This window comes from Ctenopharyngodon idella, chromosome 21 (genome assembly GCF_019924925.1).
Source record: "Ctenopharyngodon idella isolate HZGC_01 chromosome 21, HZGC01, whole genome shotgun sequence".
In the NCBI taxonomy this organism is placed as follows: Eukaryota; Metazoa; Chordata; class Actinopteri; order Cypriniformes; family Xenocyprididae; genus Ctenopharyngodon; species Ctenopharyngodon idella.
The window spans coordinates 9,937,318-9,955,157 of record NC_067240.1 but is presented as its reverse complement, the minus strand read 5'-3'; the positions used below and the strand labels follow the sequence as shown (position 1 = coordinate 9,955,157).

General features: G+C 36.9%; 2 protein-coding genes across 4 annotated transcripts in view; both read right to left on the bottom strand.

Moving 5' to 3' along the window:
* The window catches only part of ptpra (protein tyrosine phosphatase receptor type A), a 38,569-nt gene extending 33,485 nt beyond the window's left edge, over positions 1-5,084 (bottom strand). The window contains exon 1 of the mRNA XM_051876900.1: positions 4,660-5,084. The gene's annotated coding sequence lies outside the window, so the exon portion shown is untranslated. The remainder of the gene's footprint in view (positions 1-4,659) is intronic.
* Positions 5,085-5,585: 501 nt separating this feature from the next.
* Positions 5,586-17,576, bottom strand: idh3b (isocitrate dehydrogenase (NAD(+)) 3 non-catalytic subunit beta). Of its 3 annotated transcripts, none has more exons than XM_051877081.1 (11): positions 17,273-17,576; positions 16,099-16,272; positions 15,331-15,451; positions 15,167-15,227; positions 14,941-15,073; positions 13,478-13,611; positions 13,294-13,396; positions 13,065-13,211; positions 12,850-12,944; positions 11,473-11,533; positions 5,586-6,282 (listed from the first exon to the last, which is right to left on the bottom strand). In XM_051877081.1, the coding sequence occupies exons 1-11, from the start codon at positions 17,315-17,317 to the stop codon at positions 6,205-6,207; spliced, it is 1,152 nt and encodes a 383-aa protein (XP_051733041.1). In that variant the 5' UTR covers positions 17,318-17,576; the 3' UTR covers positions 5,586-6,204. The 3 variants fall into 3 exon arrangements, with proteins under 3 accessions (XP_051733041.1, XP_051733040.1, XP_051733042.1); XM_051877080.1 differs by lacking the exon at positions 5,586-6,282 and adding an exon at positions 6,545-7,911; XM_051877082.1 differs by lacking the exons at positions 5,586-6,282; positions 17,273-17,576 and adding exons at positions 6,545-7,911; positions 16,928-16,957.
* Positions 17,577-17,840: the final 264 nt, after the last annotated feature.

Sequence of the window (17,840 nt, the reverse complement as noted above, 5' to 3'; positions counted from 1 at the left end):
TGTTTATGCTCAAACAGCAACATTACACACTAACTAGAGTTAAAAAAGTGAAGTCATAATCAAGGACCCCTTTAACAAAATAGCCACTAGCAGCATGCAAAATAGAAAAAGGCAAAAAAGAAAAAGAAAAAAAGAAAAAAAGGAATTGTGGTTAACCTGAGAGTCATATAGAGGTAGAAGTCATTTTGTGTTTATTTTGCTCCTTAATCATTACCACAGTATGACTTGAGGAATTGTGTGCAAACAAATACTGAAATCAGGGTAAACAGATACCTTTGACCCATCTGGGGGTAGGGGGGATGGGGCTCGTGTCCTGCCGGCAGTCTTGTGTCAGGGTTTCCCAGAGAATGCTCTGGTCTAGCCACATCACACACAGAGGGCAGGAAGTGGCAAAGATGAGGTCAGTATTTAGCACACAGTCAGACTGAGCCACACAGTGAGTCTACACATACAGTGGACATCCGAAAGAGCGCTTTCTCACACCCCGTGTGTTTCTCTCTCTCTCCCTCTCAGAGTTGACAAGGAATTTGAGGAAAAATACCTCATGTGAACACGATAAATCGGTCATTATTTACTCTCCCTCATGTAATTTCAAACCAGTATTCTTTCTTCCACAAAAGGTACAATATCCTGGCTTGGTTTTCAGTATAATTAAAGTGAATTAAAACTGGGGTTGTCAAGCTTCAAAAATTATGCAAAAATCACCATAAGGTTCAGGACATATTTCTAATAAGGTTCCATAAGGTTCAGGCCAAATTTACAGATTTTCATTGAAAAAAAAAAATCAATATAATTTTTGCTCATATGGATCACTTTTATGATTTTTATTGGTTTTTGCTCCAGTACTAATTCACTTTTTATTGTCTTGAAAATATTAGTCAGGACATTCTTCAAAAATTCACTGTTTACATTCCATCAAAGAAAGAAAGTCATAAATGTTCAAAATGTCATGAGGGTGAGTAAACAATTTTTTGAGGGGCGTCAACTTCATTGACTCTTACTCAAAGCAACAGAATTCACTTCCTGCTGAGTGATCAAACCCGAACAGCCTTTAACTCTTACAAATGTCTTACAAATACTCTTACAAACACTCCCAGGATCCTTTGCTAATTTAAACAGCATTCATTCAGTCTGGGCCCTTGTGCTTAGTGAAAGTAAGGAGGAAACCAGCAGCCAAGACGCCACCCTCTCCACCGATCCAATGGCTTATCCTCTCTGACATCTGTAATTAGCTAAAATGCTTCTGACTTCAGAAGTCTCACTTCAAAAAGTCAATAACAGATGAAAAATTCCTAATCATAGAAATTGGATCAGAAGTCCAACATGTCAGAAAGAACCTTTGAGTCTGTTAGAATACATTATTATAAACTTGAAAATGCTACAGACAAATTTAGCATTATGCGCAAAAAAAGAAGAAGAAGAAAAAAACATGCTTCTTATTAACACCTGGTTGAGATTAAACACAAATCTTTGCGAACAGCACGTGCATTCATGTCTATATTGCCTAACGTGCCAGTGCATGTTAAACTGACGCATTGTGATTGGAAGACAAATGATGACACTACATAATGAGTACATACCACAAAAAGGCATGTTCATAAAGAATAACCTTTCTGGAATTAACATAAATGTATATTATTTAAAAAAAAAAAAAAAACACTCAGAAATGCGCTACTGTTGAAATTGAGTCAGAATGTATACCTAATGTCAATGATAATTACACTACAAAAACCCACACAGGTATTGCAGGATCTGTAAAGCCATCTGACTACACACTAAGATGGTTGGATCATCGCAAAAGGAGAACTACAGGGCGTCATCTCTAGTTGCCAAAAGTGCAGGTCTATTTCATAACCTCATGGCTTGGAGGAAGAAGTAATAACAGGTCCAAACAGGACAAGTCGATAGAGAAACCCAAGTAGGGTGAGAATAGACCTATACATCAAATGTACGATGACATGACACTAGCTGAATTGTTAAGAATGCAGAGAACAAAATGTACAAAGTCTGTTCTCAAGATTCCGCGAATTGACCATAAACACTGTAGAACTTCAGACACACTTGCTTACATCTGCATGTCCCGGCACTGCATACATAATGGTATGAATTAGAGCTGCACGATTAATCGTTAAAAGAACGCAATCTCGATTCAAACACCCACTCGATTGTATTCCTAAATAAGAACGATTCGGCCTGTAAGAGATTTGTTTCAAAAGTGCTGTTCATTCAGTAATGAAGTATTTATCAGTCATTAAATCATTCATTCAAACTGACTTTTTTTTTTTTTTTAAATAATGCATTCAAATTAATTCAGCATTTTTAAATGGACTTAACTGAGCTGAATAAATGACACGACTGTCATGTGTCATTTCATAATTAAACTTTGCAATACTGAATCTGAATTTAGCTGAATAATGACACTACCAACTTCTGTAGAGTTACTTTATAGCTAAAATTTCAGTTGTTTCATAACTGATGGACTACACAACACTGACTGTCATTAAACCTAACTGAACTTACATTGAATCTGAATTGAGCTGAAAAATTACACCAATGTCTTCTGTAGCTGAGCTGCTTTACAGCTGATTGCAAAATTGAGGTGTTTTACAACATTAACAAGTTATTTTCCTGTTTATTACTGTGAAACTGTTTTGAAACAATTGTTATGGTATAAATAAGAGCTATAGCTATATAATAACTTGACTATAGTCTCAGTATTATTGAGTAAAGATTCATCCTTCAATGGTCTATTCTACCATGTGGATGGTAAAATACATTCTCCGTTGTTCACAATAACTAACACATATGTGTGTGTATATATATCTGAGGTAAACTGCATCAGGCTAACCATTACAGTGGGAACCTAAATTATTTTATTTATTTCTCACACCTTCAAAACGTGACAAACAGTATAGAAAGTATTTATATACACATACTGCTCCATATTTATGACCATTCATACATAAACCATATCAAGTGTTATGATAGTTGAATTCTCAAACCAGTATTATCTAGGCATGCTAGCATTGCAGTGGCGCGCAAACTACAGCCGAATTGAAGTAAAACTCCTATTTATAACGCAGAAAACTGGCGAATTAGAATGGCAACTTTTACCTAAGTGCAGACAATGAATAAAGTACTTGACGGGACTGTGTTTGTGAAACACAATCTAACTCCCTCGCGTGCCCCCCTCCCCTGGACACACACACACATACCTTCTCTTTAAAAACATGTAGCGACAAAGCGCTGATCAATATGTTGACTTCCAGCGCGCCCACAGCGCGTGACGCGAACGCACTGGACTCCAATTGTCTTCCCATTCGTTATTGTTACAATGTTTAGAATGCATCCAGTCTGGGATGATTAATATTGCTACAGTTTATCTAGTCACAAAGCATATTCATTGCTGCAATGTACTTTATCCAGTCTGGAACCGAACCATTAATAGTTAGAAATAATCCAGTCAAAAATCATACATATTTTTAAAATGTAAATTATTTATATTGCTACAATGTATCCAGTACAATAACTGAGACAATAACTACTATTAGAATACATCCAGTAATATATATATATATAGCAACAATGTATCCAGTCAGAAAACGTACATAGCTACAAATGTATCCGGTCTGGAACTATTAATAGTTAGTTAGTTACTAATGGTTATCTATTATTATTATTAACATCTAGTCAGAATTAATTTAGGAGTTTATTTACATTTCTACACTGTATCCAGTCTGAAATAATATTATTAAAATATACAAAGTATTGATAGTGAAACCATGTATCACAGTCAGAAATTATTTATATTTCTGTAATGTATTCAGTCAGAAATGAATACTGGTTCAATATATTCAGTCCGGAAGCATTTATATTGCTCCAATGTAACCAGTGTAGAACCTTCGATATTGTTGACACTATGTACCGAGTCCGAAATCATTTATTCTGTTACAGTTTACCTAGTTAGAAATGATTAATATTGGTACAATATCCCGAAGCATTAATACTTTTTCTATGTAACCAGTCTAGAAACCATTTATTTTGCTGCAGTATATATCTAATTCAGAACCATTCACGTTGCTACAATGCATCAAGTCAGCAATCATAAAGACTGTAATAATTTACAGTCTGGGACCATTAATAGTAACAATTAATCCAGTCAGAAATCACTTATATTTTCACAACCTATCCAGTCTTGGGCCATTAACATCGACAGGATGTATCGAGTGAAGAATATTTCATAATATTCCATTGTATCCAGTCAGAAATCACGCCTGCGTTCTGGCGCACAATCTGCCTGACTTCCACTAAAAGCTATGCGTGTCTCTCTCTCTCTCTCTTCCTCTCCCCCTCCTTTTCTCGGCAGACCCCCCACCCCCTCATTTTTCCCTCCTTGCCTCCCAGCTAGTTCGGCAAATGTTCGTGTTGCTTCAAACATTATTGGGTGCGCTCCCAAGACATCCCCGCGCGATGCGTAAACATTACATAAATCTGCGTCTGGGTCTCGGATGTGCCACAAAGGGCTTTGCTTTCTTTGGCTAGACGACCCACTAACGTGACAAAACCTGAGTGACACAAGGGATAGATATCAGACAAACTGAGGCGATGAACAGAAGTTTGCGCTGTTAATATACTCAGAGAAGCAGCGATGTAACTCACCTTGACAGCCCTGTCCCGCACTATGGAGCCCGGTGTTCCAGATAAAGTGCGATTGTTTTCCACTTCCCCGGCCCCTGTCTCCACACCCCAGGAACCGAGAGTGTGTTCGGGGTGGGGGGCCTGGGTGATAGGAATGATCTCGGACAGACAGCCAATGTGGAGTGGGGTAAAGCAGCGAAGGCTCTTACTGGTATCCAAAATGCATGTCTTTGGAAGTCTTAAAGGTGTGCGTTAGCTTTCCGAAAAACCTATATTCCTGCCCTCTCCACGACACGGGGAATTAGTATCCCACGATTTGTTCGTTGTATCCGGGCGCGTCGGTCGCCTCCTAATCCGCCATGTTGTGCCCCTGCGCCTGGAATGGGAAACAGCGGATTCCCAGGCCAGGCCCCTCCTCTCCTCTTCCCACGCAGAGACGTCGCGACATCTGGCGGACGAGTTGCTTCCAGGAAAGGGGAATGCACGAATGAGTAGCGATTAGGTGCAATGCGCCACCCTGCGGCCGGTTGTGGTATTGCATGTTGGATAGCAGTTGTAGAAGAGCACAACTGGAGAATTAATTTAGATTCTAGATGCAGGGGTTTTCAATCTTTTAAGATGTCACGGACCCTCAAACATAACCATCTTAATATTTAAAAGGTAGCTATATCTTCATGTATAAACACCCAAATTATATTGTGAAAAATTATTTTTATAAATAGGTGTAAAATATTTAGTTTATACTGTTACTTTTTTTACTATAGTATTATACATTTTATATATATTATATACAATATTTATACATACAAATATTTCAGTATTTTTCCCCATATAATTCAATGTAAACATTGGTATAATAGTGATAGCATGGTTATTGCAGCAGTTGCATTATTTAAGCAAATAGAGTACTTACTGTAATATAACTGAAAAAGACAAAATACTTGCAATTATATTGTAACGTTTTATTAATGTTAATGATTGAACTTGTAGCATTTGCAATTAAAGGGATAGTTCACCCATAAATGAAAATTCTGTCATTTACACCGCCCTCAAGTTGGAAGATATTTGGAAGAATGTTTGTAACCAAACAAATTTCGCCTCCCATTGACTACCATAGTAGTGACAAAAAATAAAAAATACTATGGTAGTCAATGGGGGGCGAGATCTGCTTGGTTACAAACATTCTTCCAAATATCTTCCTTTGTGTTCAGCAGAACAAAGAGGTTTGGAACAACTTGAGGTGGAGTAAATGATGACAGAATTTTCATTTTTGGGTAAACTATCCCTTTAAGTAATAAATAGCTGAATAAATAAATTTTTCCATAAGCAGCATCATAAAGCAATACAGTCATTCTGTAAGTCTGGAATGTCAGTGGTTCTGCCCGGAGACAACATGAATCTTACAACACTTGTGCTCTGTTGTAGACTGTGATAGTCCAAAATGTTAGGCTACTATTAAGGCTTGAGCAAAGAAACTGAGAAATGGTGGACCAAAAGACTTTGATACTGGACAACCAGCGCAGCGGATTGTGCTTAAGATGATATTTGTGGAGTGCTGGGATTGGTTTAGACACCCAGATTAGCGATGACGGCCCTGGTGAACTCCTCGCTTGACGCGTATCCTCCCAGGTCTGATGTGCGAACCTACACCAAAGAGAGCAATAAAATATTTTATAGATTTTGTTGTCTGTTCACATTGATAGGAGGTGCACCGGGTAAATACATTCTTAACTAACAGTTTCTCTAACAAACACGCTTCTCAAACATTCAGCACATCCAGGGTATATTTGTTATTTTGATTTCTAGTTTGTGATGGTTAAATGTAAAATGTTAAATGGGGATGAAGGTCTTCAAACACTACAAGCAATCCACACAATACCAGTGACTACAAAGTGACACTTTTCAATCATTTTGGTTTTACATATTTATTTTTTTTACATAATACATTTGACAAAGCAGTGGTCAGTTATTCAATGGCATGAAAAAACCTTGAGAAATTTGTTAAATTGAAATGTATGGTTTCCACCTTCCCTAACATGGTAAGATTGATACTGAGTTTAGAAACAAATGAAGACATCAGTACCATAATTACTGAGGTAAGTTTAAAAATGCCTGAGAGGCAGTAATTTCATTTGCTTTTGTTATCAGCCAGCCATCATTTTCACAGTTAGTCAGCAATGGCACCGACCAGACTTCCTGTCCAGAACATTTGCATCATGAAATGAAACCAGTAATTGCCCATCTGACTTATGACGGCAGCAGATTTGATTAGTGATGTTTATATTAGTAACAGTGAGAGGGGAAAAATCATCACACTGCTGAAACTTCCGCCTCAATATGCCAAATGGCCTTTGAAAACTTGTTGATAATCAAATTCACTGAGGTCCTGGAACCACAAAGGCAATTCAACGAGGACCAGCCCCAAACAGATGATATAAAAGCAGGAAAAAGACTGAGCAATGCAGAAACTGCAGGGTACGTACAGCATATGATGAACAACTAAAATTTCAATTAAAACTTAAAACAGGAGTGAACATGTAGTCACATATGCACTATAGTTCAAAAGTTTGGGGTCAACAAGATTTTTTTTTTGGGTTAATACTTTGATCAAAAGCAACAGTAAAGACATTCATAATGTAACAAAAGATTTCCATTTCAAATAAATGCTGTTCTTTTGAACTTACTATTCATCAAAGAGTATGGTTTCTGAAGGATCATGTGACATTCAGCTTTGCCATCATAGAAATAAATTACATTTTAAAATATATTAAAATAAACTGGCTTTACTGGGTTTTTTTAGGATCAAATAAATGCACTCTTGGTGAGCATAAGAGACTTCTTTCAGAATCATTTTAAAATATCTTTATTATTTAATATTATTGACATCAAACTTTTAAACGGAAGTGTAATTCTGGTTAAAGATGCATACTGTGAAAAACAGAAATGAAAATAAATGTACATGGATACATTAAGGGACTAAAAAAACAACAACAACAAAAAATTAAACAAAAAAGAGAAATTAGTAACCAGCCAGAGAGGAGGAAAAAAAGAATGAAAGTGAGATGGGAAAAGGGAAATGAAAATTTAGGATGTCATAGGACTGCTTTAATCGTCTTTGAACATATTCAGATCAGAAGTGGCAAATATAGGGGGATCCGGGATAGACATTGGGTTTGGCAAGCATCTTCAAACAGCCCGATGGCGCAGGTTGGCCACAACCGCACGAACAAAGTCACCAGTGGTGCTGTAACCCCCTAGATCTCGCGTCCTCACCTGGGACACACAAACACACGCAGACAGTCACATACACCCAGAACGGGATGTGACGGCAGAGGAGGAAAGGTGGAGAAAGGGGAGGTGAAGACTATGTCAGAATTTATGGACAACAAGCACAAACTTGAAGGCTAGAGTCTTGACTGTAAGACAGAGCTTATTTTAAAAAAATTTGGTTTTAAAAAGAGCCAACGCTGAAGCTGTATCCATAGAGCACAGGACATCCATGTTAGTGTATTGAATGTATGATAATAATGGATTAAAGACAACATGAAATCAGAATTAGTATTTTGTGCCTTTTAGTTCCTGTCTTTTAGTGCACTCCTAAAAGTAACAAAATTATCTAGCAGATATGCACTTCTTTAAAATGTAGTAACTAAAACAATCTGGAGCATTTTATAAGGTTTAAAGGAGAGGTGTGAGCAAAAATGTTTGAGAATCATTGCTTTAAGCATGAACTAACAATGAGCAATTTTTTTTACAGCATTTATTCATCTTTGTTAATGTTAGTTAATAAAAATAGAACTGTTCATTAATATTCATGAATTAACAAATATTTAATTCATAATTTAAAAAAGTATTAGTAAATGTTGAAATTAACATTAAGCTTAAAAAAGCAGCAGAAGTATCATTAACTCTTTCTCTACCATTGACGAAATTTTCCATCATTTATGACAACGCTTCCCCACCTTTGATGGAATTTTCAGGCAATTCATGTTTTCACTGTTATATGGTAGGGGGCACTATTACACATCTTCTGATCAAGACAATCTCAAGATCCAAAAAACAAGCGAAGACAAAGCAGAAACAAGCGATAGGAGCATTGCTTATACACATGAAATATAACTCGATCTTCAAACATTAACCAGGATATAAATCAAAACTGCCTAACGTTACCAAATAAAATGGGAAACACACAAAGAGGTACAGGACTTTGCAAGCTTTGGGGTGTTGATGGACTTGATCTACTCGATTTATGTTTTAATTATCATTCTAATATCTGATCTGAACGTAGTTTTTGACAAAACTGCTATTTTCTCAGCTTTTGTTCAAAAAGTTACTTTTTTTATGAAACTTTCCCACATTCAAGTGTTGATAAAGAATGCATGAAGCTAGAATTTTTTTTTTTTTTTTTAAAGCAGATGCTCTATTCTTTCTTTTGATATATTGCATGTTCAGATACTCATAAAACAAAATATTCTGGGGGCCATGAAAATTTTGTGAAAATGATCAAACGCTAGAGCTGGCGGGCAGCTTTTTCTTTTAAATTAAAAAAAAAAAAAAAAAAAAAAAAACTGGCAGAGAAAGAGTTAATGTTGACTAATAGTTAACTAATGGTAACAACTAAGACCTTATTGTAAAAGCATTTGTAAAAGCTTTTTTTATTTGCTGTTAAGAAAGAGGCATGCTGGATTTGATTTATTTTGAAAGTTGTTTTAGCTTGGCCATGACAAACTAAAGACTAATAATTACATATATATATATATATATATATATATTATATATATATATATATATATATATACATACACACACATACAGTGGGTACGGAAAGTATTCAGACCCCCTTAAATTTTTCACTCTTTGTTATATTGCAGCCATTTGCTAAAATCATTTAAGTTCATTTTTTTTCCTCAATGTATACACAGCACCCCATATTGACAGAAAAACACAGAATTGCTGACATTTTTGCAGATTTTTTAAAAAAGAAAAACTGAAATATCACATGGTCCTAAGTATTCAGACCCTTTGCTGTGACACTCATATATTTAACTCAGGTTCTGTCCATTTCTTCTGATCATCCTTGAGATGGTTCTACACCTTCATTTGAGTCCAGCTGTGTTTGATTATACTGATTGGACTTGATTAGGAAAGCCACACACCTGTCTATGTAAGACCTTACAGCTCACAGTGCATGTCAGAGCAAATGAGAATCATGAGGTCAAAGGAACTGCCTGAAGAGCTCAGAGACAGAATTGTGGCAAGGCACAGATCTGGCCAAGGTTACAAAAAAATTTCTGCTGCACTTAAGGTTCCTAAGAGCACAGTGGCCTCTATAATCCTTAAATGGAAGACGTTTGGGACGACCAGAACCCTTCCTAGAGCTGGCCTTCCGGCCAAACTGAGCTATCGGGGGAGAAGAGCCTTGGTGAGAGAGGTAAAGAAGAACCCAAAGATCACTGTGGCTGAGCTCCAGAGATGCAGTCGGGAGATGGGAGAAAGTTGTAGAAAGTCAACCATCACTGCAGCCCTCCACCAGTCGGGGCTTTATGGCAGAGTGGCCCGACAGAAGCCTCTCCTCAGTGCAAGACACATGAAAAAACATCTGAAGGACTCTAAGATGGTGAGAAATAAGATTCTCTGGTCTGATGAGACCAAGATAGAACTTTTTGGCCTTAATTCTAAGCAGTATGTGTGGAGAAAACCAGGCACTGCTCATCACCTGTCCAATACAGTCCCAACAGTGAAGCATGGTGGTGGCAGCATCATGCTGTGGGGGTGTTTTTCAGCTGCAGGGACAGGACGACTGGTTGCAATCGAGGGAAAGATGAATGCGGCCAAGTACAGGGATATCCTGGACGAAAACCTTCTCCAGACTGGGCCGAAGGTTTACCTTCCAACAAGACAATGACCCTAAGCACACAGCTAAAATAACGAAGGAGTGGCTTCACAACAACTCCTTGACTGTTCTTAAATGGCCCAGCCAGAGCCCTGACTTAAACCCAATTGAGCATCTCTGGAGAGACCTAAAAATGGCTGTCCACCAACGTTTACCATCCAACCTGACAGAACTGGAGAGGATCTGCAAGGAGGAATGGCAGAGGATCCCCAAATCCAGGTGTGAAAAACTTGTTGCATCTTTCCCAAAAAGACTCATGGCTGTATTAGATCAAAAGGGTGCTTCTACTAAATACTGAGCAAAGGGTCTGAATACTTAGGACCATGTGATATTTCAGTTTTTCTTTTTTTAATAAATCTGCAAAAATGTCAACAATTCTGTGTTTTTCTGTCAATATGGGGTGCAGTGTGTACATTAATGAGGAAAAAAATGAACTTAAATGATTTTAGCAAATGGCTGCAATATAACAAAGAGTGAAAAATTTAAGGGGGTCTGAATACTTTCCGTACCCACTGTATATATATATATATAGATTGTGAGCAGAACTTTAACCCCAAAACTAACCAAAAAGCCCCAGCTATCCACATAAAACAAAGATCGAAGCGTAATGTAGAAGCAAAACTAGATGGGGGTTTGACTATTTACTAAAAGTGTTTCTGGGTTAGCAACTGAGTGATGTGTTCTTGCGGTTAGGGTCCAAAACCAAAACCATTTGCAAAGGGAAATCCACCAATTAGGATGAAAACCAATGCCACCAGGACTTTACAGACTTACATGCAAAACAGCCATCGACAACAAATTTTGCATCTTGAACTCGTATAAAAACATTGAAACACTCACATTATCATGTTCTCTACACGATATGTAAGATACATATCAGCCACACAATACACTTTTCTCTCCCATTTATACATACACACACACACACACTCATTTCTTACCTTGCCCTGCTTAATGACTTTCTTGACAGCCTCAGACACCATGTTTGAATGATACTCAAGGCTGAAAGAAAAATAAACCAATCATATAAATATAATTGCCAAAACAACACAGACATTTTAATCTACACTACTGGACAAAAGTTTGAAACAATTAGGATTGTTTAATGCTTTTGAATGAAGTCTCACAGTTTCCACAATAATATAAAGCAGAAAGAAATATTTAGATGTGTTAAGAAATGTTTGTTGAGCACCAAATCAGATTAGAATGATTTCTGAAGACTGGAGTAATGATGCTGAAAATTCAGCTTTGTCATCACTGGAAAAATGTCATTTAAAAAATAAAATAAATAAATAAATAATAATAATAATAATAATAATAATAATAATCATCATCATCATATATATATTTTATATCTCACTGTTTTTACTGTATTTTTTAATCAAATAAATGGAACCTTCATGAGAGACTTCTTTCAAAAAAAAAAAAAAAAAAAAACCCTACTTATTCCAAACTTTTGACCAGTAGTGTATGTACAACAGCAAGACCAAAATTATGATGTAAAAGCAAGTTCAGATGACAAATTAAACCTGAAATCGATCTAAAAACCATGTTTAATGTGAATGGAAAGTCAAAACGGAGACTACAAAATTCAAATTTAAAGAAGGGATGTCCCAAGCTGATCTCAAGGATCAGTATCTGGGCCGATTTAGAATTTTTCCCTTTATTTTACGTCATCTGTCACGCAGATGTCGTGCAGTAGGTGGCGGTATGCACCTTCAAGTGGGTATGCCAACTGCCAAAGGAAAAGCAGCTCAATGTGGGGGCCTGAATGAGGTCTGTTCTAGCACATCACAAACACGTTTGAGTTTCCGTGTTTAGCATATCTAATGCGCACTTTTGTAACAAATCAGTCGGAAGTCATTTATTTACCGTTTATCTGCTGTGAGACTGTCTGAGATGTTACTGCCATAATGTGTTGCTATATGGAATGCATCTTGCTTTAGACTTGACTGACAGACTGGCATTCTGACACCGCAAGCTTCATGCTTTCTAACCTTGTCCTTTTTTTTCTTTTTTGTTACACTTATTCTGCTTATTGTACATATAAAATACAAGATGTTTATATCAGTAGCCCCTATATTCATAATTGTGACCATACAGTCTACTTTACTGTATATAGCACCAAGCACTAGGAAAATACAAGTATTGGATCGGGACTCGGTATCGGCAGATACTCAGGACTCTGACTGGATCGCGAGCACAAAAAAAAACTTCATCAGGACATCTCTAATTTACAGACTAATTTAAAAACATTAGATATGATGGTGATAAAGTAAATATGGAATATCAGCACAGGATAACAGTGCGAGACTCACTTGAGGTGTCTCAGCATGTTCGATGCACTGAGGAGCATAGCGGTGGGGTTTGCGATATTCCTGCCGACAGCCTGAGCAAAGGGATGTCTGGCACCCTGAAATTAAATGCAAGAATAACTTTAAAATCACATGCTGCAAAACAATTTATGAGTCCAAAACTGTTACAGTTCATGTATAATGAATGAAGGTATGAAAAACAAGATTTAGACTCCAACCGTTTCAAACACAGCATATTCTGCGCTGTAACTCTCGCCTGGAACTACGCCGGCTCCACCCACCAGCCCTGCCGCCAGGTTATCGATGATGTTGCCGTAGAGATTAGGCATCACTAGCACATCGAACTGATATGGATTCTGTACCAGCTGTGGGCCACAGAACAATATGCTAAATATATTTATAGGTCATCCTCCTTGCCAGCCACTAAGAAATGACTGGAAATCATACCTGCATGCAGCAGTTATCAATGATGATGTTTTCGTATTTAATCTTGGGGTAAAGTTCAGCCACCTCCGCACAACTCTGCAGGAAGAGACCATCCGCAAGCTTCCTGTGGAGATGATCCAAGACGAGTGAGTCTGTGTTAAGATTCTAAAACTACATAGGCAGAATAATCCCGTCACACACTTACATAATGTTTGCCTTGTGGACAGCGGTCACTTTGCTGCGGCCCTTCTTGGTGGCATAGTCAAATGCAAATTTAGCGATGCGCCGAGATTTCTCCCTGGTGATGATCTTTAAGCACTCAACCACTCCTGAAACGCTCTGCAAACACAGAGGTGCTCATGATGGAGATGTACATTATCTTTTGTTTAAAATAAATTAATAATTTTATTCAGCAAGTATGCATTCAATTAATCAAATGTTTCAGTAAAGACATTTATCATTTGTGACCCTGGACCACAAAACCTGTCATAAGGGTCAATTTTTTGAAATTGAGATTTTACATCATCTGAAAGCTGAATAAATAAAAAAAAATCTAAAAGCTTTCCATTGTTGTATGGTTTGTTAGGAAAGGACAATATTTGGCCGAGACAACTATTTTAAAATCTGGAATCTGATTCAAAAATCAAAAATATTGAGAAAATCGCCTTTAAATTTGTCCAAATGAAGTCCTTAACAATGCATATCCACTCACAAAAATACATTTTTGATATATTTAAGGTAGGAAATTTACCAAATATCTTCATGGAACATGATCTTTACTTAATATCCTAATAATTTTTGGCATAAAAGAAAAATCAATAATTTTGACCCATACAATGTTTTGTTGGCTATTGCCCGTGTGACTTATGACTGATTTTGTGGTCCAGGGTCACATTTATATATTTCAAATAAATGCTTTTCTTTCTATTAATCAAAGAATCCTGCAAATGATAAACAGTTTTTAACGTGTATAAGAAAACAATTAATATCCTTCAAAAATGTTTTGGAAAGGCACAATACACAAACCTCATATTTATGTTGAAAGCAAAAGAGGTAGAAATTAGTTTATATTAAAAGTAACCACACTTGTCAATACAAAAACAAAATGACAAAAACACCAAAAAGCACCATAAAAGTACCTCATATGTTATGAGTGTAAATTATGAAAATGTATAAAAAGGCCACTGCGCATTAAATTATGGGTGGCACTTCCGGATCTGGCAACTTCATTCAAAAAGACAAACTAATCATTTCAAATCATAAGGCTGCCCTACAAATAAAGCCATCAGTTTGACTGAATGAGCAGTCAATTTTCCTTCATGTTTTATTTCCAGATATCATAAGAATAACATAACTCTTGGTATTTTAACATGACATGTTATAACAAGAATATCTATGGCAAGAGCTCTTTTCAGTCACTGCATTCTTTTCTTTTTCCCCTTTGCATTCTGCTTTAATATTATAAAAAAGGACAACATATACTGCACAACTGTTTGGTTACCAACATTCTTCAAAATATCTCCATTTGTGTTCAGCAGAAGAAAGAAACTCAAACAGGTTTGGAACATCTTGAGGGTGAGTACATGACAGAATTATCATTTTTGGGTAAAATATCCCTTTAAAAAGTCTGTTTCTCACACAGAAATAAATTATGAGCACAACAAGTACCTCATGCTCCAGAGAGCTGTATTCTCCCTCCGTCTGCTCTCGTATGATGACCAGATCCAGGTTATTGTGGCGGGTGATGTAACCAGGCAGGCTGTTCACATGAACCACATTGGCAAACAGGTCCAGCTTTCTCCTGTACATCATAACACAAGAAATAATAAATCAAAAACTAGCAGGAGAACCACAAGTAGTGCAAAGCAGCCATGATAATATTTCAAAGAAGTACCTCAATCTCATCTCATATGATGCCAGTTCACCCTTGTACTCCATAGGAGTGTGAATCTTTCCTAAGAGAAATAAAACATCAAAATATAAATCAGCTTGCAATAATTTAACATGTTAAATTAACCACCACTATATTAAAATGTGATCAGCAGTTAGAAATGTTACCTTTGATGGCAACTCTGTTGTTCTTCATGGAGGTCAGCACTTCGTCCAGTTTCTCCTCACTGGCCATGTTCTGCACCTCGCTCAGATGAAACTCTTCAAACTCCACAGGAACATCACCTGCCTAGAGGGTGAAGTGAAAAGGGCAGTGGAAACAAGGGTCGATACAAGTAAAAGTCATGAAAGAGGGCTGAGCTGGAACATAGGATTAACAAACTGATGTGATGTCACTTCAAACAAAATCAGAACAAAATGAAGTTCGTTTGGAGTTCGAAACAGCTTGCCAAAGCGAACTTTTCCGGCTAGTAAACACCTGTGAAACCACCATTTATCTGTGGCGATTGCGTAACAGTTGGTGTACTCCGAGGCTCCGCCTTCTTTGATGTGGGTTTTTTTGCTATATAAAAATGTGACTGGAGTGCCAAATTGCAGAGAATGTGCAAACATTTCCACATCACTATAATCAGAAGCTTTATTAACTGCTGTCATTTTTATTGTGTTCATTTTGTAATTGAGAGGAAAGCGTGCGGCACATATTTACACATTCATCTAAATGCCACTCCCAGCAGTGTGGGCGGCGTCAGGATGTTCACTAACGGTGTACCGCTGCAAAGGTATTTCAAACTTCTTTCCACCCCTTAGTAAAGGATTAAAAGAACTTCACCGTGAGTTTTTTTAGGGCCTTAAGAAGGTTGAGGTGGCTAAGGTGGCCTAAGACTTCAGGTTAGATGAAGTCTTATGAAAGAAATGGCTAAAAAAGTGCATCAGTACCTTGAAAACCTCTTTGACAGCAGTCATCAGCTCAGGTCCAACTCCATCTCCAGGGACCATGGTGACCTTGAAGGTGCTGTCCGCACGCGCCGGGGGACTCTCAGAAACATTCTGACTGGAGGACAAACCCAGGGAACGGGCACACAACGGCTGCAACCGAGCACCACTCAGACCCTGAGAGGTCAAAAATGTCACAGGTCAAGGACTATTATGTGTTGACACATCACAGACAGAGGTGATGTTATTTATGAAGTGAATATAAATTCTGAATTTAACAGTCATGACAATTAAAGGGCTATTCAGTCATTGGAAAATGGATCTGCATGAACCAACCATATGGTTCTAAAAAGTTCTTTAAAATGCTAAAAGCCCAGACCAATTAATAAGCCAAAATTTGTAACTTTTTAACTGAACTAATTAAGAGAGAATACATTCCCCTGGCATCAATTCCAAAAATATTGACAGCCTTGACAAATGAATGATTTCTGTATCCCATGTATTAAGTTAATTTGAGTTAAATATATAGTTCACCCAAAAATATAAATTCTGTTATCATTTACTCACCCTCAAGTTGTTCCAAACCTGTATGGATCTCTTTCTTCTGCTCAACACAAATGAAGATATTTTGAAGAATATGGGTAGCCAAACAGTTGATGAGCTCCATTGACTTCCATAGTATGGAGAAAATTAACTGTTTGGTTACTTGAGGGTGAGTAAATGACAGAATTTTCTTTTTTGGGTGAACAATCACTTTAAGCGTTATGTAAATAATCTTTAATTCCAGGAAATGTGTATACATATCTTTTTCTGTTATATCATGTAAACTCACGATATCACCAATCATTAGCTGAAATAAAAGGTTCCCCAATGAACCTTTGGTATGCTCCTTTATATCTAAAATGGAAATATATTATGGTAATGGAAAATAATGATAATAATAATATACACATACAGACGATTTCTAATAAACCTCTCTTGTGATTTGTCATCTGATGTATTTATGTTTTTCCCAGTACCCATCATCATGAGTTAAGTTCAGACTTGCATTACACGTCTACAGAAAGCAGCTTGTTTCCCAGTTAATCTTCGTATTTAGCAGTGTAACGCAAACATACATAAGTAATATTTCAGTGTAAACTATGAGCAAATAACATTATCGTGTTTCAAGACTCACCTTGGCCAATGTTACTAGGCTCCCTCTCAACGCGGCCGCCATCATGAATTAACGTGAGGAAAAAGGTCGCTGCGATCTTCCTCCTGAACTAGGAACAGTTAAGTGTGATGTCTACTGACCCCTGCTGGAGGAAAGCGTTACCGCAGTGCTTCTCGACCCCCACTAGGGGTCCTCAGTTAACTGAATATACAAACAGTCAAACCAAAAATTATTCAGACATTTTTTATATATTTTTACTAGTGGGTGCAGGACACTATAGTTCATTTATGTAAGTGAGGATAGCAAAATAAAGTAAACTGTGACATATTATACCCAAAAATTCTTCATACAGTAAAATTGATAAAAATTTGGAACCAAAAATTATTCAGACACTCTGACCTGACCATGTTTAGCTTAAGTGTTATCTGACATAATTAAGATAAATTTTCTTCTGACACAGTTTAACACATATATTGTATTACCATTTTTTTTAAACTATAGTAAATAAACTGTATTAATGAATGAAATGTTCAAGGTGTCTGAATACATTTTGGTTTGACTGTAAATATTCATTTTTAAATAAATGACA